The sequence below is a fragment of the Neopelma chrysocephalum genome, unplaced genomic scaffold, assembly GCF_003984885.1.
Source record: "Neopelma chrysocephalum unplaced genomic scaffold, ASM398488v2 Primary Assembly neopelma1_119, whole genome shotgun sequence".
Taxonomy (NCBI): Eukaryota; Metazoa; Chordata; class Aves; order Passeriformes; family Pipridae; genus Neopelma; species Neopelma chrysocephalum.
In genome coordinates, this window is record NW_020897781.1 from 3,036,910 (window position 1) to 3,057,201 (window position 20,292).

At 51.3% G+C, this 20,292-nt stretch overlaps 1 protein-coding gene across 1 annotated transcript; it reads left to right on the forward strand.

Annotated features, from left to right (window-relative positions):
* The first annotated feature begins 230 nt into the window (after positions 1-230).
* Positions 231-13,694, forward strand: RBBP8NL (RBBP8 N-terminal like). Its single transcript, XM_027697512.1, has 13 exons — positions 231-297; positions 1,599-1,641; positions 2,106-2,201; positions 2,551-2,663; positions 3,693-3,765; positions 5,031-5,197; positions 5,683-5,765; positions 7,165-7,328; positions 8,354-9,158; positions 9,556-9,664; positions 11,558-11,619; positions 11,926-12,052; positions 13,221-13,694. Exons 1-13 carry the CDS (start codon positions 231-233, stop codon positions 13,337-13,339), a joined length of 2,028 nt encoding a protein of 675 aa, XP_027553313.1. The 3' UTR covers positions 13,340-13,694.
* Positions 13,695-20,292: the final 6,598 nt, after the last annotated feature.

Consider the following 20,292-nt stretch of genomic DNA (forward strand, 5'->3'; position numbering starts at 1 on the left):
TTCTCCCAGTTTCCAAGACATGCTCTTTGCTGTGCTCAGAGCTGAGGCAGAGTGGACAAAAATGCATCTCATGGTTTAGCAAATGATTTCCTTTCCTAGCTTTGGGCTTTGCCCCAGAACACCACATGCACAAGACTCATCTCTTTTATTGGACTTTTTCTTTCTGTTTTAGGCTGAAACCTGAATAATTTGAAACAAAAGGACATCCTCTTGCAGGAGCAGCCCTGAACATGACCACGGAGAGTTTTGCAGAGTTCCTGAACAAGCTCAAGGAAATCCATGAGAAAGAGGTCCAAGGTGAGGAGACACGAGATGCCTGATGAAAAACTGGCCAAGGTCCATTTCTGTGTAATGGCACCTTGATCTGTTTGCTTTCAAATAACCTGAAGGGAGGAGGAGCAGGTGTGGAGCTTTGGGGATTAGTGCTGAGCAAGCATCACCCATGGGGATGGATTGGGGCGTGGGGTCACAGCCTGGCCCTCAGGGGAGCACCCCTTCTGATGGCACCTTGGTGCCTCTCACCAGTGGAGAACAAGGTTTACTGAGAAAATCGGTAACTTTTTGGATGATGAGGAGGAGCAGAAGAAAGCACCCAAGGCTCCTGGAGAGCAAGCCACGGCGGTGCTCAGTCCCCATGGGAATCCCACTTGCTCCAAGCATTAGCTGTGGGGGATTTGGCTCCTTTCCTGCTCCTGGTGCCATGGTCTGTGCTAAAGGTGAATTGGGAGGTTTGCAGAGGTGACACACACACCTGCTGGGCATCTGCTCCAAGCAACGAGGACTGGAGTACATTTGGATACTGAAGGATCAAAGGGAAAACAGAGAGATGCAATAATCTATAAGACAGAAGCAGCAGGAGATGAAGCTCTGTTAAAGAAAACATTAGAGTCAGGTTGGATAGTTTATTCCTCTAGGGAATAAATTATTCCTCAGGTCATACATTATTAAAATAAAACCCATTAGGTTAAGCAACCAAATGCCAAATACAATTGTTTTCCTATTAGAATAATTCCCAATATCAATATTATGAACAAAACATCAGCACTTTTGGAGGATTCTGGCTTATGAATTCATTCTTCACTTGTGTAATTTCAAGCCGTGTGAGAGTTAGAGGAAGCTGTTGAGCAATTTAAACCACATGTTTACATCTACTTTGCATAAAATGTATTTGACAGGATGTAACGTCTGCAGATCCATCAACCAAAGCCGTTCTCGTTCAGCTGTAAATATTCTCCAAGATGCTTTCCAACCCTGAGAGCTGTAAAATACTGCCCACCTGGGAAATGTACGCTGTAGCAAGAAATAAGTAGAAACAAAACTAAACCAGACTTCTGGGGGGGTGGGAGGCAAATGCAGATGCATTAAATACTCGGAATACAAAATGTGCTCACATTCTGTACAGCTTTTCCAGTTCTATTAAACTGTGGTGGTGTTTCGCACACACAGTGTGTTATTCCTTCTCGGAAATACTGTTTGCAAATCGATGAGATTTCTGCAAAGCCACGCACCTTCCTGAAGTTCCATCGCTGCAGTTTGTTTCTGAGTGCCAGGGGATTGGCAACAAACACCCACCTCTCTGCCTCTGTTCCTTGTTCCAGGTCTGCACAGCAAGCTGACGGAGCTGACGACGGAGAAGTGCCGGTGAGCAATGCCGAGCCCACCCCACCCACGCCGCGGTGGGACAGGGGGTGGAGGGTTGGTTACACTGCTTCATTTTCAGACCTCCTGAGTTCTCCTCCAAAACCGATGGATTTAGAGAGCACTGCTTGCCTTTCTGGCTCCGCCAAATTCAAACCTTTCGGGAGCTTTTGCCACACAAGTCCCCAGCACAGGCAGGGCTTGGTGTGATCCCAACCTACCTCCAGTTCGCCTTCCCACTGGCAAGTGATGCTCGTGCCAGCCTGCAATTATTTTCTTGGGAAGCAATAAACCGTGAGGAAGCAAGCTCCTAATTCCAAGGGAGGTGTCACAGGGCAGCATCTGGGCTCTAACACATTTGTTTCCCCTCCTGCCCCACAAGCAAAAGGACGCTGTGGATGGAGCCACAGATTTTGGGGAGAAATCCAATAACCTCCTTTTTTTGTGTGTTCTGTTTTTTCAATTAGTGATGCTCAGAGAATTGAAGAGCTGTTTGCTAAAAATCACCAATTAAGAGAACAACAAAAGGTCCTTAAAGAAAATGTAAAGGTGTTAGAAAACAGGTAAGATTTGTTTTTCAATAGGGTGCTGCTTAGTGGCAGCAACTGCAGCATCCTAGGGGGAGACTTTGGAATTTGCTGTCTTCCCAGGAGCGGGGTGTAGCACAGGAACCTCTGTATTGCTCATACTCAGTTGCTGGGAGAGCTGGAGGAGTCTGAGCACATGCAGGAGTCTAAGCTCATGATGGTGGGACTAGATCTAGGGGAGTGGAAGGGCCAGCGATAACCCCTCTCACCAATTTGGGGTGATGGGCTGGGTGTTCACACTTCTCTGTGGGGAGGGCAGGAGCTTATTTCCCACATGGGAACCGTGTGGTAACAAGCTGCTGGCCGGGGTTTTTCCTTCCTCCAGGCTGCGAGCAGGTCTCTGTGACAGATGCATGGTCACCCAGGAGCTGGCCAAAAAGAAGCAGAATGAGTATGAGACCTCCCATTTCCAGAGCCTGCAGCACATCTTCATCCTCTGTACGTACCACTGCCTGCTGTAGGCTCAGCTTTGGCTGGCTCAGACTTTGCTCAGTTAATGCCTCTCCTAGATATTTGCACAGGAGCCCTCATGGTGACCAGGCACCCAGAAGGGGTTTGGGGATGGGGAGAAGGGAGGGAGCAGAGCTGTGGATGTCAGCCACACCCCCCCAAGGAGAGGTAACGAAGCAGCAGAGCTGGGGGTTGCAGCCCTCTGTGCCTCCAGAAAAGAGATGCCAGGCCATGTCAGCTGCAAGGGAAAAAGATGCATTTGGCATGGCAGGAGCAACACTCTGGCAAAGACAGGAAAGTCACAGCAGCAGCTCAGCATGGGTAAATGGAAATCAAGCAACACGTGTGATGGATCTTCTCCTGAGTTTTTGGCAGGGCTCCCAGCACTGCTCAAGAGTGGGTTTTTTTCCCTGGGGATTGGGCTGACCCCGGGAGGGTCCTGGGTGTAAGGGAGATAAGGCATTTAGGAGGGATGGAGAGGTGCCAAAAGCCCTTGGTTTATCTCCCCTGCTATGCCACTGCTTCCTGAGTGCTGCTTTCGAGCAGGAGCAAGCCAAGGCAGTCACCCACCCTGCCCATGCTCACCCGCGGCCTCCTCACTGCAGCACCCACCTGCTGGGTGCTCTCAGCTCCCTCTGGAATTTGCCTGATCCCACCCGAGACCCTCAGTCCTCCCCCTAACTCAGCACCTGCTCATCAGGTGTGGCTGCAGTGTTCAGGGCAGGATGTTGGCTGTGTCCAACCCACCACACCACGGCTGCTGCTGCACCTGGGTCGCGCTCTCCCCCTGAGCTGGATGAGCTGCAAGCAGACCCAGTCCAGAAAGTTGCTCCCTTTTATCCCTTAGTCCCTGCACGTTTTCAGAGAAGGAAGGAAGGAAGGAAGGAAATTCGGCATCTCTCCAAAACCTGTTGTCGTTCCCCCCTCCTCCTCCCTCGGGGACCCCAGTGAGCTGTGGCGAGTATCAGCTCTCTCCTTGCAGTGCCTGAACCCTCAGCACAACCTCTGTCCCTGCAGCTAATGAGACAAATCGCCTGAGGGAAGAGAACAAAACTCTCAAGGAAGAACTGAAGAAGCTCCGGAGCCTGGAGTAAGTGCTTCCCTGGGTTTTATTCATTCTCAGGGCTGTTAGTAAGGACAAGGGCGTCCCCACAGCTGAGCAGGGCTATGTCCAGACTGCAGTATCCTCAGGGGTATTTTAGCATCTAATTCCTGTGGATTCCTGTATATATTAGACATTGAAACATTCCTAATAGTCTCAAAACCCTTGTTGACCTTCGCTCGCTCCCCTGTTAACCTGCATCCAAGGATTCAGTGTCTGGGGAACAAGGGTATTCAACCCCTCTCCTCCTCATGGGGTACAACTCACAGGAAGCAAAGTCCTGGGCTGCTCAGCTTGGCCATGGACCTCCACCTGGGCTCTTCCATGGCACCAGCTCCCCTCCTGCAGCAGCCAGGCTGTGTTTTGGAGGAAGGAGAGTGACACACAAGGAACTGTGATGCGGTTAAAGAGGGAGAAGAGATCAGCACCAACAGGTTCGTATCCCAGCAGAGCACTGTGCTGAAAGCCAAGTAACCTGCCAGGCTGGCCAATATATACAAATCAGCTCATTCCTCAAGGGTTTAAAGTCCAGAGGAATTAGCAGTGAGGAATTAGTTTAGAAATGTGTTTTCTTTGGAGCACAGGAACATCATCCACTTAAAGAGAAACTCTGGCTTTTACTCCCCAAATGCTTCTCAAGACCTGACTAATTCCAGAGCTGTAGGTTGGGCAGGGCTTGATGAGTGCTCCTGCTCTGCTCTGCTCTCCCCTGGGATGCTGGATAGGAAGATTTCCAGACAAATATCCATGTCTCAGCATCAGAGTTCAGCCAGGACTTTGTCCACGACATAAACATGTGTCTCCAAGACTTAGTCATTCCCTTGGAGTCATCAAGAGCATCAGCCCCTCCATCCTGATATGGTGACAGAGCACAGCCACCACATCCTCATGCTGAATCCACCCCTACATCAGGCTGAAAGCCCAGCCAGGGACATACAGGTTCCCACAGGGCTTTTGCAATAGTCACAGCTGGGTCCTGGCTTACCCAACGTCGTGGCATCCTGCGACGTTACCCACAGCCAAGTGGGGCAATCAGACCTTGAGCTGTCGTGCTGGCTCTGTCCCATGCTCCAGACTGCAGCTGAGCTGGTGATAAGCTTCAGTGGAAGGAGGTGAGTCTGAGGATCCAGTATATCCACATACACACATAAATATGTATTTGTATATCAGGCTCAGAGCTCCCAGTACAGTGGCTCCAAAACCTTCCTACTCCTACCCCTTCCCATTAATTCATGTCCTTTTCCTTTCAACAGGGACAGGGCAAAGAACCCAGGAGTCACCTCCAGAGAAAGCAGCTCCACGCCAAGCTCCCCATTGCCTTTACTGTCCCCAGTGAGCAGAAATGTTGGCACCGAGAAAGCAGCTCACAGGGAAGCAGAAGAAGCCCACCGTGATGTGGCAGACCTTGAGCTGGGAGAAGGTGGGTGTTGCTGGCTCCTGCCACCCTTGAGGGACCTGGGGATGGGAAGAGTGACAGAGTCATGGTGCAAAACTGCTCTGGGAAAGGGTCTGGAGAGCAAAGGCCAAGATGTTGGCATCTCAGATGGACATTGCCATGGGCAGAACAGGTGCTGGGGGAGAAATGCACATCAAAGGAGAAACACACTGCTCTGCATTAGAGAAAAAGAGTGTTTGGGTGCCCTCACTGTAACACAAGTGATGTGCAAGTGTGGATCCACCAACTGTTTCATGCAGAGACCATGTTGTTGCCTTGCCCAACCACACATGTAATGGAGGGAACATTCAATCAGGTGCTGGGTTGAGCCAAAAGGAAATTTTGACTCAAAGTTTTCAGTGAGAGGTGGTTGGTACCAGCCAGTGGGTTCCTGGGAGGCTGTGAAACTCCAGCACACTGCAGGGCAGGGCTGCAGCAGCTCTGGGTGACTGTTTGTGTCTTTTTTGCAGAAAAGCCTGCAGCACAGAGAAGCTCTCCAAGCAGCAGGACTTCTCCAGGCACTGTCCTCCAAGAAGTCAGCCTTGCAGAAATGGTGAGTTGTCAGAGGTGGTCCGATGTCCTCAGGCCTTCTTCCCAGCGCTGTGGTCATCTGAACTGCATCAAGACAAGCAGATTGGGACAGGGAAAGAGTAGGAGGCACTCAGAGGGTGAAACAATTAACCAGACTTGGGCAGTGCCAAGGAGGGCACCTACCAAATGCCAGGTGCATTCTCTCTGCAGAAATTGCCACTTGCTGCAAGCAAAGCATGTGAAGTTTGGCACAGGCTCCTGTCCCTGATGTGAACATGCACATCCATGTTTGCTCCTGTGTTTATCCTTCATGACAACACATCCAGCATCCTTGAGTCCTCTGCCCATTGCTCTGGTTCCTCTCTCAGATGTCTTGCTAGGGAAACCTCTGAGGAATGAAGGGGCTGGGGAGATTGTGCTGAGCCACATTTCAGTGTAGCTTATCCTGAGCTCTCCATTACCTGGGTGAGCAAGGAGCTGGAGCACAGTGAACGTTGGAAAAGCCTGGAGAACGTGTAAACTGTGGGAGTTGTGGGTACCAGGAACAAACACATCACAGCAGCCCTGCCCAAGAGCAGATACAGGTGTCTCTCCATGTGCAGCATAATGAATATTGGTATTTTCAGAGGGCCTGGCGTTCAGTGGTTGCCATTTTGTGCATTGATGCAAACACAAACACAGAGAGTTTTGCCAGCTGAGGGTTGCTGAGTGATATGGTGACACTGGTGCTGGGAGATGAGACTGCAGGATCTGGAGCCCTGTTCCTGGTCATGGGAAATCAAGCCCACATACACACCCACACACAGGCGCTTCTGTTTTGGCACAGGTTTTGCTTACCTGACCTCCGCAAAAAACTTGAAAGAGCAGGTGAAAAGGGGCTTTGGTAAGGCTGCAGGCAGGCTGTGGGGATAATTAATAGGGATCGCAGGAAGGGCTGGTGACATCTCCAGGTGGGCAGGGGAAAGTCAAGTCAGAACATGTGGTGAGCCTTTCATGACAGCTGATGGAGATGATGATGTCCTGGCCTCACAACCAGGTACTCCACTAGAAATACACCCACCAAACCTGTGTGTGCCAGGAGCTTACATGAGTAAAGGTTAGGGAATTTGCAGGGTCTTATCTTGGTTAAGCCACTGAATCATGACTTAACTTGAGCAGAGACACAAGACCTCCTGCTCTACAAATCAGTGCAGCCCAAAAACAGAGAGTGCAGTAGATCCTGCCAGAAAGCAGAAGGGGGAAATTTCCTCATAAAAATTAATAAAAATCTGGTCAAGTTGTTGACCAGAATCATCAAACAGAGCACTCAGGAGCTGCTTGTCTTGTTCTCGTGAAGAGATGCATCCCAGCTCAGCTGGGCTCCCTGTAGCTCGGGGTGCACAGCAGAATGGCTCACCTGGACTTTCTCCCCTCTGCCACAGGCATCCCAGAGGATTTCCAACCAGCTGCATGGAACCATTGCCCTGGTAAGACCCGGTTCCAGGCCCTGTCTCCTGGAAAAAAGTCCTTCAGGGACAGCAGTGTCACCACCAGCGAGGAAGACTCCTCTCCCTCCGGAGCGCGAGCACAGCCCCAGCCTTGAAGCGTGAGTACCAGCTCCTGGGTCATGGTGTGGGCCTGATCCATGGCCCAAGGCACTGTCCCACTGGGACAGATGGCCAGTATTCACTGTGTTTGTCCACTTTCCCCTCCAATCTTCTCCCACAGCCTTGGGGAGGGGGGAATCTCCCAGTTTATACCAGTAAAAAATGACTGGAATGCAGCCCAACAAGTTCAGCCTCTCATTATTCCAGCTTCTCAGACAGACCCATAAAGTGAACCAGGTGCCCCCACCTCCAGCTAGGAGAAGGACTTGTCCCACAACAGGCAGGAATCCCTGCTCCTCCTTATCTATTCTAATGGACTTTTCTACAGGGCTCAGCACTTCCCAGGCTTATCCTCCCCATGGATTTCAGGAACACAGAAGGCTGAGCAAGGCTAGTGAGTTCATCTGTAGCAAGTTTTCCAGAGTGGGAGTAGTTCTGCTGAGCATTCCTGGGAAAAGCTTGCACTCATGGAAGGGAAATAACCAGCGATAGCAGGGACTGGGTTTACAGGGCAGGTTCGTGCACTGTACCAACCTTCTTAGCATGGCTGTAAAAGGCTCCCATTGAGTGATATTAGGGCAGGGTGGGCTGTTCCTCTGTCCTGGGGGTCTTCAGGCCCACCAAGGCACTAAGAAAGCCCAGGAGGGTCGGTAAGATGCTGCTGGCTGTAAGGCATGATTTGAAAAGTGATGTCTCAGCAGCAGTGCTGATGTGAGTGGTCACTGCATCCTCACCCTCACTCAACCCACTGCCTGGACCTGCTGTGGCCCAGGGACAGGGGATTGCTGCTGGATAGGGATGGTTTCCTGCAGAGTGTGCAGTGAGGAGACCTGCTGCCTGAACCCCCTGGCCACCAGGACCCTCCTCCCCACCACAGCACCCAAAGGCAAGTGTGATGCACAGGCCAAGAGCTGCAAGAGGGCACAGAAAGAGTGGGACAGACCATGTACATACCCTACAGGGCTAGGAAACCACGGGAAAACCCTCTACTTAATGTGATGGGGTTTTTCATTGCTTTTTTTAGTTATTTAACAGCAAGCAAACTGGACTCCCCCAAGGCTGCTCCATCCTACGAAAACCTAAAACTGACCACCCGGAGAGAGCAGCTCTGCCTCCTCCACAAGCACCTTTCCCTGCACCAGCTGGGGCTGGCGAGTCACTGCACCTCGGCTGAGCGGGACGGCAGCATCTTCTCCAGCCATTTGCTCAGGACCAAAGATGCCGAGGGCAGGACACGGTCACGCGACGGCTGGGAAGATCACGCAGCCTTGCTGAAGCTCCCCGCCACCATGGTGTACGTGAGGGATCAGCACCTGGAAGAAAAACTGCACCTCCTCAAGCACCGGGAGCGGCTGCAGCACCTCCTCATGCAGCAGTGCCAGCCAGGCCAGCGGGCAGAGGGAGACACCAAGCTCGCACCTGAGGAGCGGCCCCTCTCCCCGTGGCTGAGCATCGCGGCGGGATGCAAGGAGGAAAGGTCCTTCCTGGAGGATGCCGCGGATGGGAAGGAAGAGAAGGAGCTTTGGCTGAGCCGAGACCGCCCCGAGCTCCGAGCAAAGGTGAAGGAGGCAAGGGATGATGATGCAGACACGCCACTGGATCTGTCAGACTCCGGCCGTGGCAGGGAAACAGACTGGCACCACCGCCGGGAGCTGCGGGGGTGCGGCAGCCCCAGGGAGAGCCCCGCTGAGCTGATAGCCCGCGGCCCTAGTGGGAGACACAGGGCACAGCGGGACGACCTGCGCTTCCCCTACCACTGGCCCAGTGCCACCCGGGCACTGCCTGGTGCTGCCAAGCAGGAAGAGGAGGAGGAAGAGGATGCAGCTGTGGTGAGTACAGCTCGTGTTGGCACCAGCTGTGGCCCCTTCCCCTCCCCAGGGTGTCCAGCACTGCTGCTGGCACCATTGTGACCACTGTTAGGAGGATGGTTTCGATATATGTGAAGCCAACTTGCACATGGCAGAGCCACAGCTGCTCAGCCTGGGCTCTCATTCTCTGTCTCCCCTCCAGTGCCTGTGGGGTTTCCATCCGAGCCCAAGGACAGGCAGTGCCTGTGCCCCCTCCTGCAGGCTGGTGCAGGAGGTGTGCTGGGCTCCCTGCAACACACCACAGTGCACAGAAATGCCTCCATGATGCTCATCCCCATGAGTGTCGTACATAAGGGTTGGGGACAATCCTTTCCTCCTGCCTGGTGGCAACAGCTTTTGTGCTCCCTGTATCCCACAGCTCGCGCTCTCACGGGCACATCTGACAAACAACTCCACGCCGAGCAACCCAGAGGCCCTTCCTGAGTCTGGGGTGAGATGGGATGTGAGTGCACAGAAGGGAGAACCAGGTAAGAAGCCCCAGGCAAATGTGACATTTGAGAAGGCAAGAGCAAAAGGTGCATTTTGGCAAAGGCATCTCCCAGCCCGGAGCTCTGTGCTGGGCTCTGCACGTACCTGCAAACGCCCCAACAGGAGAGACCCTTCCAGGGACCCAAGTGCTCCTGGCTCCCAACATTTTTGGGCCATTAAGGGAAAATTCAGGTTTCACATTTCTGCCCTTGAGAGCTCAGTTTTCAACCCTAGAGATGTCCAAAATTCAGGCTCAGTATCTATAGGGAGAAAGTAACTTCAGCTGTTCTGGAGAAAAGCCCAGTGTTGCTGCCTAGCATGGTCAGGAGCCACCAATGGGGTGCCCTTGCTCCCCTGCAGAGCACCCTCCTCTCCATGCCTAGAGGCATGGAATTCCCAGGAGCTAAAGAGGTCAATGTAGCTCCAACCTATTGGCAAAACCCACTCCAGCATTACCCAAGAAATCTCCAAGAGAGACGGGGAAAACGCAAGAGGTTTGCAGGACCAACACTGGAAAACCATCCCTGTCTGTCTCCTTGCTCCAATGCATGCCCTGTGCTGGTACAGCACACAGGGTTGAGCATGGAGACAGGGATGCTGGTACCTGCAGCAGGTAGATCAGGATGCTCTTTTGCTTTTTCCCTGCTCCATCCCCCATAAGAGCCCTTTCAAGGCTTTCTCCCTGCCTGACCACCAGAGGACACGGGTGCCAGGTTTGTCCAGGTGGGTGGGAGGCAGCAGCCATGGGGATCGGAGCAGGAAGCACGTCTGCTGAAAGCTGCTCAGTACCAGTCTTACTGGCTTGGCCAGAAAGTTGAGCTCTCCTGGATTAGTTGGTCTGGGCGTGTCAGAGTGGTTTGGGAACACTCTCTGGAACAGGATTTTTCACAGTGGAAAAAAAAAAAAAGGGAGTCCTCTGTGATTTACATGCTAAGGAGATATCATCATGGCAGAAGAATTTCAGCTGATTACATTCTGGGTGTGGGAATACAGGACTTTCTTCAGTTCTCACCTTAAGGTTGACACAAAGCCCAGGAAACAAGACACAAAAACTTCTGCACTTTCTAGTCAACCTTAACCTGCAGAAGGATAAGGTGAGGATGGGATCAGGCTACAGGGACTCCAGGAGTGCCTGGAAGCAGCAATGTCTCTCTCCTACCTGGGCAGGGAGGCTGCCCCGCTGAGCCCTGCCCCAGCCAGACCTGGTGTCATGACCAAGAAGCATTGAGCTTCTGGAATGCCCCTGCCCCTCAGAAGAGGGCACAGCCCTGTCCCCAGCCCTTTCTGCCCTCCATGGCCAGCCCAGGTGTGCTGCTGTGGGTGCAGGCCCACAACTCGTGCAGATTCACTCTGTGCAGAGGTCGGGTGTGTGCAGGTTTGTGTCTGGGGTTCTGCAGCCTTGGGGTCTACGTGCAGCAAAATCCTTTGCTGGGCAGGGAAGTGTCTCCCCTGCCTTTCCTTCCTCTGCTCCTTGGCACATGTTTCCTGCTGAGAGACACTGACCAACACCAACAGCAAATGTGTGAAAAATATGCTTCTCCCCACCTGGGGCTAAAATGGGAAGGTGCAGTCTGGGGTTTAAATACCCCTCAGCTTCCCACCTGAACGTAGCCACAGATGTAGGGGCAGCACATGCAACCTTGGTGTAGCAAAGTCCTACAGATACACCTTTACTGGGAGCTGGTTTCCCAACAGAGTCCTGTTGGATCATCCATAAACATTCATTCCAAGCCACTAAGCTCGCAGTGTCTCTGCTTTGCAACACAGTTTATTGCTAAACCTGTTTTCTGCCTCAGTGGCTCTCAGAGCACGGACCAGTGGCTCTGTATCTGCTCATGAGCTTGTCAAGCCTCCTGCCAGCCAAAAAAGCCCTTCTTTTTGTGTTTCCTTAGATGACAACGATGCTGAATCTGGGAAGCAGGAATCCGATGAGCCAGACACAACGGACAGCGAGGTTTGTTTGTTCTCCTCAGCCATCAGGCTGCTGGGTCCAAGAGGCATAAGACAGGTTGTCCCTGCCCAAGCTCCCTCCAGAAGGTGATGGCTCTTCCTGCACTAGGTGCCAAAACTCATTCCCACCCTGTTACACAACTTGTTGCTGAGGGATAGAAGTATCACTCTTTCCAGCTAGACAAGAGTGTTTAAGAACAATAGCATTTGTCATCACTCCATAGGAATGATCACAAAGGTCCCTGGCAATGCCACTAGCTCCCTGGGAAATCCAGGGTAGTTTGTAGACTGACTGTTCTTGTTGCTATAGGGGGCTGCCCCATATGAAGACGATATCCTACAAGAAGCCGAGGCTGATGGGAAATACTTTTGCACCAAAGACAAAGCTCATGTGCAGCAGAAGAAGAGAAAAAGAGGACAGGATCTTTGGATGAAAGGTAGGGAGGAGGAGTTCCTCGGGGCATCAGCTCAGGATCACAGTTTCTCCTGCTTCCCAAGAGGCTCCTGTGAGAAAAGCATGAGGGAACTGAGGGCAGAGGGGAGGAGGGTTCTGCCGAGCACATGCTACGCTGTGTTGTGTTTTGGCAACACTTGTCTCCAGCTGGAGGAGCCCCCTGCTAATGGTTAGCCAGGGCAGCCTGGGCAGGGTGACCAGGAGAGCACTCCTGAGCACCTAAGCTAACAGAGCTGTGTTTGCTTAGCAGGTCAGGGAGGCAGTGACTGGGAAGGCCAAATTCCCAGGGGTGAGGTATTGACATGCAGAGAAAGGTTTCTGCCCATTCTGTTGATCTCCCAGTGTGGCTGGGGAGGTTTCCCTGCTGACAGAGGAATGTGTTGTACTCGTGTTTCCTACAGGTGAATAAGCAGAAAACTGCTCCTGATAAGGGTAAGGATAAGACAGACCTTTGTCTGTCAGGCCTTAAAAAGTGCTCTGTCAGACAAACCCTGCTGCTCACCCCCTCTGTACCAGCCATAAAGACAGGGAAGTGTTGACCCAATTATGAATGTAGAGAGGTTTGCTGCTGGAACATGAAAGGAGCTTGTTTAACAGCCCAGCCTTTGGAGGAGTCCCCTTACTCGGGGGACACCACCAGAACTGGGTGACAAGAGGATTTGCTCTACAAAATCAGCCACTCAGAGCAATGGGGGGAAGATGCCCTGTACACCCCAGGGCAGACACATCCAACCTTCTAGGACAGGATGGAGATGTCCTGAGTGAGGACTGAATGCAGCTGTATTAGGAATGGGGTGATGGAGAGACATAACACCTCTCTCAGCATATGGTGTGGGCCATGTACCACACTGGAAGGGGGGAAAATACAAGGAATACATCCTGCTGGTCTGGGTACCCTCTCAGGTATGCTCCTGCATCAGGTCAGTTCTCTGCCTATTTCTGCTTTACACATTGTTTCTGTGTCCAGGATGACAACAGCCTCCCCTGGCTAATCCACACATCTCACTTGTGAGGTGTTTCTCTTGGTCTTTCCTCTGCTGAGCTTTGCTTCCTCCTGCACTGTCCCTATTTTGGGATGAGGCCATGCTGACTCCGTAAGTGTAAATCCATTGCTCTGTGGTTGACTCCTGCTGTCATCTTGCTGTTTACAGGAGCTAAGAAGTCAATGAGAGGAAGAAAGAAAATCAAAGTGGAGCAATGCTCAGTGGGGATCACAAAGGAACTGGAGAATTGCTCTGCTTCCCACAATGATACCTCTGAGGAGAGTTAACAGCAGGGCAGGATGAAGTGACATGGAGGACTCGGAGGCCTCAGCATCCCACCCACGCTGGGAGTGAATCCTTCTGTCGTGCTGGGCCTGGCAGTGGGGAATTCATAAGGATCCATTAATGGGTAGAGCACTCAGAAACTCCTCACTCAGTGCCCCAGGAGAGGCTAGGCAAGGAAGAGCCGTGCAGGTGATCCCCAGAGCAGCCAGGTCACTGCTGGTGGAGCAGCACATTCAGCAACACCAGCCCTGCACTGGAGCAGACCCTCAGACTGGTGCTAGGAGGAGGAGACATCTCTTTGCAGCACTCACCCTGGATCAGAACAATGATTCTTCCCTGGAATTTCATGCTTGGGGAACAGACTACCCAGACCCCGTTCCTCATGTAGGATGGCCTGGTGGCTGGTCAAAGGGTGGTGACCAAGCTAAACGCTGCATGTACAAACCTGCTTTGATTAAATCCCTACCCAGGTTTCATACACATGTGGATCTTGTTTGACCTGGAAAAAGTCCATGGTTTCCTTTTCCAGTTAAGTGAGGAGCAAGCACATGAGTGGACAGGTGGGATGTGTCCCTGGAGAGGGCAGGGAGACGAGCATAGGAAGGGAGGGCTTGGGTGCTCCCAGTCCCCAAGGTGTCCTGCATGCCTGGAAGAGGTCAGTGTGTGAGACCCAGCTGTGGCTCACAGCAGAGCACCAGCTCAGCAATTCACACTAACCTTGGCAGGATCGCTGGGAGCTGTTTTTCACATGGATAAACTGTTCTTAATAATATTTTTTTCTGTTGGGCTGAGATGGGAAGGACTGCAGTGAGCATCCCTGCAGCCACAACATCGCTCCAGGAGCCAGGCTGGGGTGTTCCTGGAGCACAGCTGGAGAACAGGGGGACAAAACAGGAGACCAGAGAAGGAGTGCCAGAGCCAGTACCTTCCCTGGTTGGTGCCCCATCATTTCCTTTACCTGCAGTTATTTCTATTTAAAGGTGTGTTTGTCTGTCCGTTCACAAGGGCGAAGGCAAAGCGCAGCCAGCCAAGAGCAGCATCTTTATCCTGCAGCGCCTTCCCACCTCCCCAGCCCCAAAATCTCACTTTAAGAGGGGGAGCAGGGGCGGGAGGGGGCCCAGGCCTGCGCAGGGTAGTCCCGCACCCAGCCGGGCGAGAGCGGTGCAGGAGCGGTGCGGGAGCGGTGGAAGCGGTGCGGGAGCAGAACCGGAGCGGTGGAAGCGGTGCGGGAGCGGTGCGGGCGGAGCGGCGGGCGGTGGGAGCGGTGCGGGAGCAGAGCGGGAGCGGAGCGGCAGGCGGGCAGTGCCGCCTGCTGGGCACCGCCGGGCAGGGCCGGGGCCGCTCCCGGAGCGCGGGGGATGCGGTTCGGCCCCTGGGGAGCACCGCAAGGTCTGCCCCTCATAGCTCTGGAGCCAGGGGAAGCGGACAGGCAGCGGGGATGGAGCGGGGGAGTCCCGCGGGGGGCTGCTGCCAGGATAGCTCAGAGCAGCTAAACTTCACGGGCTGAAAAATAACTGAGACGGCTGTCATCTTCCTCCTGCCTCCGGTTTGGCAGAGCTCGTTGGATGCTGGGGAAGGGTCTGCAGCACAGATCTGCTGAGGGAGCTGGAGGTGCTCATCCTGGAGAAAAAGGAGGCTCAGTGGGGGACCTTATCGCTCTCTGCGACCACCTGGAAGGAGGTTGTAGCCAGGTGGGGTTTGGTCTTTTCACCCTGGTAACAAGTGATAGGACAACAGGAAATGACCTCAAGTTGCACAAGGGGAGGTTTAGATCGGATATCAGGAAAAACTTCTTCACCAGAAGGGCTATCAAGCACTGAAAAGGCTGCCCAGGGCAGTGGTGGCGTCACCAGAGTTGCAGGGCTGTTTTTTTCCAGCTCAAAGCGTTCACCAGATCACGGCCATGGGAAGGGGATCAGGGTCACCACTGACACCTTCCCCTCTCGGTCCCGGGCAGACAGCACTGAGCCTGTCCCTTCTCTGACCGACTTGCAGGGGGCAGCAATACCCAGAGCAGCACTGAGCACGGTGGTGAACTGGATAAAACTGTCTTTTAAAAATACCACAGGCAAAAAAAAAAAAAAGTCGAAGTGTAATCCCATAAAGAGGCCCCTCAGACTGTAAGAAGGTAGCCTGGGCTGGGGAGAACTGAAGAGGGAGGGAACTTTTATAGCGTATAAAATAATCCCCTCCCTATGACAATCCCTTGATAAGCAAAGGTGCAGAAGTCTTGCCAAAAATAATGAAGTCCTCAATTTCTTTTTCTCCCCCAGAATTTTTTTCTCTCCCTTTGCACAAGATCACCACAGAATCCACTTTAATTTATAGGACTTTAATTTTTATTTATATTGCTTCTTGTCTTCTTCCAGCAGGCATTTTCACCCGTATCTTCTGCAGGGTGTGTTTGAGGGGCTGGCAGGGACACATATTTCATGGTTAGGGCAGCCCTATAACTATAAAAACAAAAAATAGTTTTGTCAGGTCTGAGTAAAGTGCTCCTCTGAGCAAGTTGTTGAAGTAAATTAAACTTTATACGCTGCACTTGATCTAGTGCTGGAATTTCTCTGCTCCAACCCAGGCCCTGGCTTGCTGTTACCTCCTCACCATGTTGCAGAAAGGTGAATAATTGCTGAGGTCCATTAATTGTCAAATTATGCTTGTCAGTCTTTTGTTCAAGTTGTTCTTGACAGGTAAATGCATGTATTGATCTGGTGATATGCAGGCAGCCTCAGACTTGAACTGTTCTGCTGTAAGGAAGAAATCTGAGCCCTGCAAGGAGCCCTGGAGCTTCGCAGAGGTTTCCATGTGGAAGTTCAGCTCCGCCCGAGGTAACGTGTTTGCAGGAACACACAGGGCAGCGTTCAGCCCAACAGGCAGATCCTGCCTTCCCTGCAGCCCAGCAGCCTTTAATAACCCACTGGAGTTTGGCTAATGACTCCAAGGGGCATCTGTGTGCCAGACCCAGCAATCTCTGCTTTTTGCAGAGTTAATCCATTTTGTTGCCACAGTCCCGCTCAGTACGAGGAGGAGGTTTTACACAATAATTTTCAGAAATCCACTGAAATTACCCTCAGAGCAATACAGCAGAAGGGAAGCTGTCCCATGAGGAGATCAGTCCTTCTGGCAGCTCACGTTTGTTTTGTTCAGACGAATTACAGCTCTGATGTCACCAGTGATGTGATGTAGGTAGGACATCTAGGCAGGCAAACTGGTTTCCCAGAGGAATGGGTTCAGAGCCCAGCTTGGGTTCACTCAGGTCAGGGGCCGGATTTGGAATTGCACAGAAGCCTGGGAGAGCGATGGTGTAACCATTTCTGTTCACTTTTAGTCCATCCAAAATAGCAACGAGTGGTTTCCTTATTGCCTGTCAGGCCAAACAATTCTGGTAACAGACCGTTGCAATTCTTTTGCTTCCTGATCCTTAAGCATCTGCACATGCTTAATCATCCTCACAGCACAGATCCCTGCTCTTAGCTCACAGAACCCCCTGATCCTCCCTGTGCATCAGCCTCCTACTAAGCTGACATTTTCAGCTACTCTCTAAACTTGATTTGTAAAATTTTGTAAGAAATAAATTTGTGCAAGACAAGCTGTGAGTATAAATCTCCATCTCAGGCAAAAAAAAAAGAAACCTGCCACCACACAAAGGTTCCTCTGTTGCATGTGTAAGGGAGACGGTGCTGGGCAGGAAAGTAGGAAGTGCAACAAGCTCAAAGCAAAAGGGAACTGTGCTGGGAACGTGACTGGCTGCAATGCAGGAACCAAAACCACCAAAAACAAAGATATGCATGTCAGATCCTTTCCCCTCACAACCTTCTGTGGTGGTATTGCCTTCATGGCAATAGATGACTTGAAGGTGATTTACTCCATGCCCTTTTTGTGAGCCTGAGCACCACTACCTCTGCAGTGAAATGCTTTTAGCTGGGATCTGGTCAGCATGCAGTGCCCATTTATAGTGCTGGCTTTGGAAACACAGCTTCACTCTTCCGTTCACCGCAGGAAAACTCATTCCAAGCATTACTGAAGCCTTGCTTAAATCCTGTTTTGGGAATTTAAGTGGGATGGGCATTTTTGTGTAGGTCCTTCCCAGGGTCAGATGTGCCCTGAATGTGTGAAAAAGGCAGCACAGACCCTGGCAGCCTCCTGTGGTGCACAGCAAGGAGGGGACGGGGGCAGGGACAGCTCAGATGTTCAGAAGGGAGACAAGGGCAAGCCTTTAACTTTTGAAAAGAGGCTGTGAAGTCATGGATAGGTTTAGCAAGTCCAGAAAGCAGTGGTGGTTCTCAAAGAGAGAGATTTGGGGAGTTCTTTGCTCCTTTATCTCTAGCAAAGTTTACAGTAGGAGTTTTTAAGCCAAAGTTCATGTTCCTCTTGCATCCCTTGGGTATCACAGCTTTCTGCTCTGCCTTGAACATTGTCACCGACCCTTCAAGAGTTCCCCAGCTCCAGCAGGGCTGTGCTGCACACCCTACTCATGCCAAACCTGCTTTTGGATGTGCTGAGCTCCAGGGGGACCTCTCCAGAAAGCACATTTTGCAAGATTCTCTCACGAAAATTATTGATTTATTAATAACAGCGCGTAGTACAGCACCACGTGCTTCAGGGGAGAGGGTTTGATTCATTTATTCACAAATCCTCATGTAAACAACACGTAACAATTTCATGACTCGAGAACAGGGCCCTCCTGAGTGCAGAGAGATATGACTCAATCAATCAGCTCCTTATCTTTTAAATACTTTGTGTCACGAAGGGGAGCCTGAGTCATTTTCCGAGGCTCACGGTTATCAGCACAGAGGTCTGCTGGCAGTGTTTGCCTCCTGGGGATCAGCAGCTGATTTTGCTGTAACTGTGACTCTGCAGCGAGAGCAGAGGGTTGTGTCACCGCTGCGGGTGAGCACATGGCAGTCCAGGGGACACGGCCACTCCGCTCCAGCAGCGGCCCAGGGAAACCAGGACTCACAACTGGAACCCTCTGGAGGCAGATTAAAACCACAGCAGGTCACACAGAGAACTCACTGGTGGGACTGACAGCTTGAGTCAAACCTGGCTTGACAGGGTTTGGGATGCAGGAGGAAAGCGATGAAGGCGGATGTGCCAGCAGGGAGCAGGAGTGATCCAACATGGGAGTGCAGCTCGGAAGGGTTTCATCATTTCTTACATACGTAACACACATAGGGAATGGCACCTCCGGGTGTTTTCTGAGACATACTGAAGAGGAGGAGGAAGATGAGCTCAGGAGAATGCACAGTCCCAAAAATGCAGTGGTTGGTCTTTAGATGGATGTGGTGAGCGTGAAGCTGAGCTCCAAAGAGTGCTGGTTCCCTTGGGTGTGTTGATTTCAGGAGAGAATTTAAAAGGATCAAGCTATGATAGGAAATTTGGGTCAAATTTCCAAGGTCCTTGGATTAGAGCCTGTTCAGGAAAGAGGGGACAGTAAGCTCTGGGTGCATGTGGCATTTATGAATCATCCTCCCAGACTTCTGAGATAACCCTGGTACCCCATGAGGCCTCTTGGATCCCCATTCCCACTCTCCTTAGTCTGGAAAAATGTGTACAGAAATTTCTGGTGCCTTGTCTTAATACCACCAGTTCCTCCAAATGGAAGCTGCTCTTCTGGTTCCCAGCCTAAATATACTTATGACCTGTTTATCTTTGCTTGATTTTGGGCCATGATTTTGCAAAAAATATAACACCCAGCCCACATATGTACTTTAAAATGCTGTCTCATACCAGATGCTTAGATCAAATCCTGCAGTTCTTGCATATAGAAAAATCCTTGTGACCTTGGTGACTCTACTCTCCATATAGTACTGGAATAAGGACTTGCAGGCTTGTCCTGTTCCACACCAGCTCCTTATTCCAGCAGCCCCTGACTCCTCAGATATGTATCCACACAGCCCAGGGCTTCCTTTAAGGCAGAGCAGAAGCTCCAGGAGCAGAATGAGCATGAGTTGAGTATTGGAGATTCAGAGTGATGCTTTATATCTGTGCAATAACGTTGTTGTAAATGCACATCTATCTGTCTTCCTCTTTGTCCAGGGATTTTGAGGTAGTTAAGGCTGGAGTGGCTTCAGCCCAGAACTTGAAGCTGCTGTGCAGCAGCAGGGTGGAGAGTCCAGCCATGCTCAAAAACAGCATCCCCCTTCTGCTGTATGAATGAGAGAACGTGTATGAGCTCAAGGTTCCTCTGTCCCCCCACCCCAGGGATTCCCTGCAGGGAGGAAAGGTTGCTCAAGGTCATACCCAGTCGCTGTCATTTGTGGGAGTGATGCTGATGTGCCGCTCATCTGTTTTAGCGTCAGATTCCTTGAAACAGAGCACTGTGCTCTCTGTACTCAGACACCGGGAGCGAGTTCACCTGTCAGACGTAGATGAAAGCTCCCCAACATTAACAGCAGCAACACTCAAACTGCTAAATTCAGCTTTGAAGTTAGCAACCCACTAAGCCACGGAGGCTGCTCCTTTCTGTGCTGACTCAGTGGGACGATTTACATCCCACAGCTATTTTTACAAGGAAAGAATAACAAAAAAGCCACACATTTATTTTTCAAAATCCAGTCTTGGGTTCTAGAGAATTGTTTGCAGCAAGCCTACATAGGTTTCCATGCCTATTTATCCCTTGGCTTATTTGATGGTCTTGCCAGCAGGAAGGATTTTAATTCCTTTTTATCCCAAACTATTTTTTTCCACAGCTGTGATATGAGATGGTTCTGCCAAATAATTTAGGCTCAAAACCTGACCTATATTGAATAGCATAAGATATCAGGGATGTTCTCCAGATTTTAAGGGGAGACTTTGTATTTCACTGCAGGATTTTTAATGAAAGCCTACAAGAACACATTATCTTATGTTTCCTATCCTAATCCTATTATTATTAATAAATACTGTAAGACATGTTGATGGCCCACTTTCAACAGTATACAAAAAAGGATCTTATGAAACAGCCATATGAAAA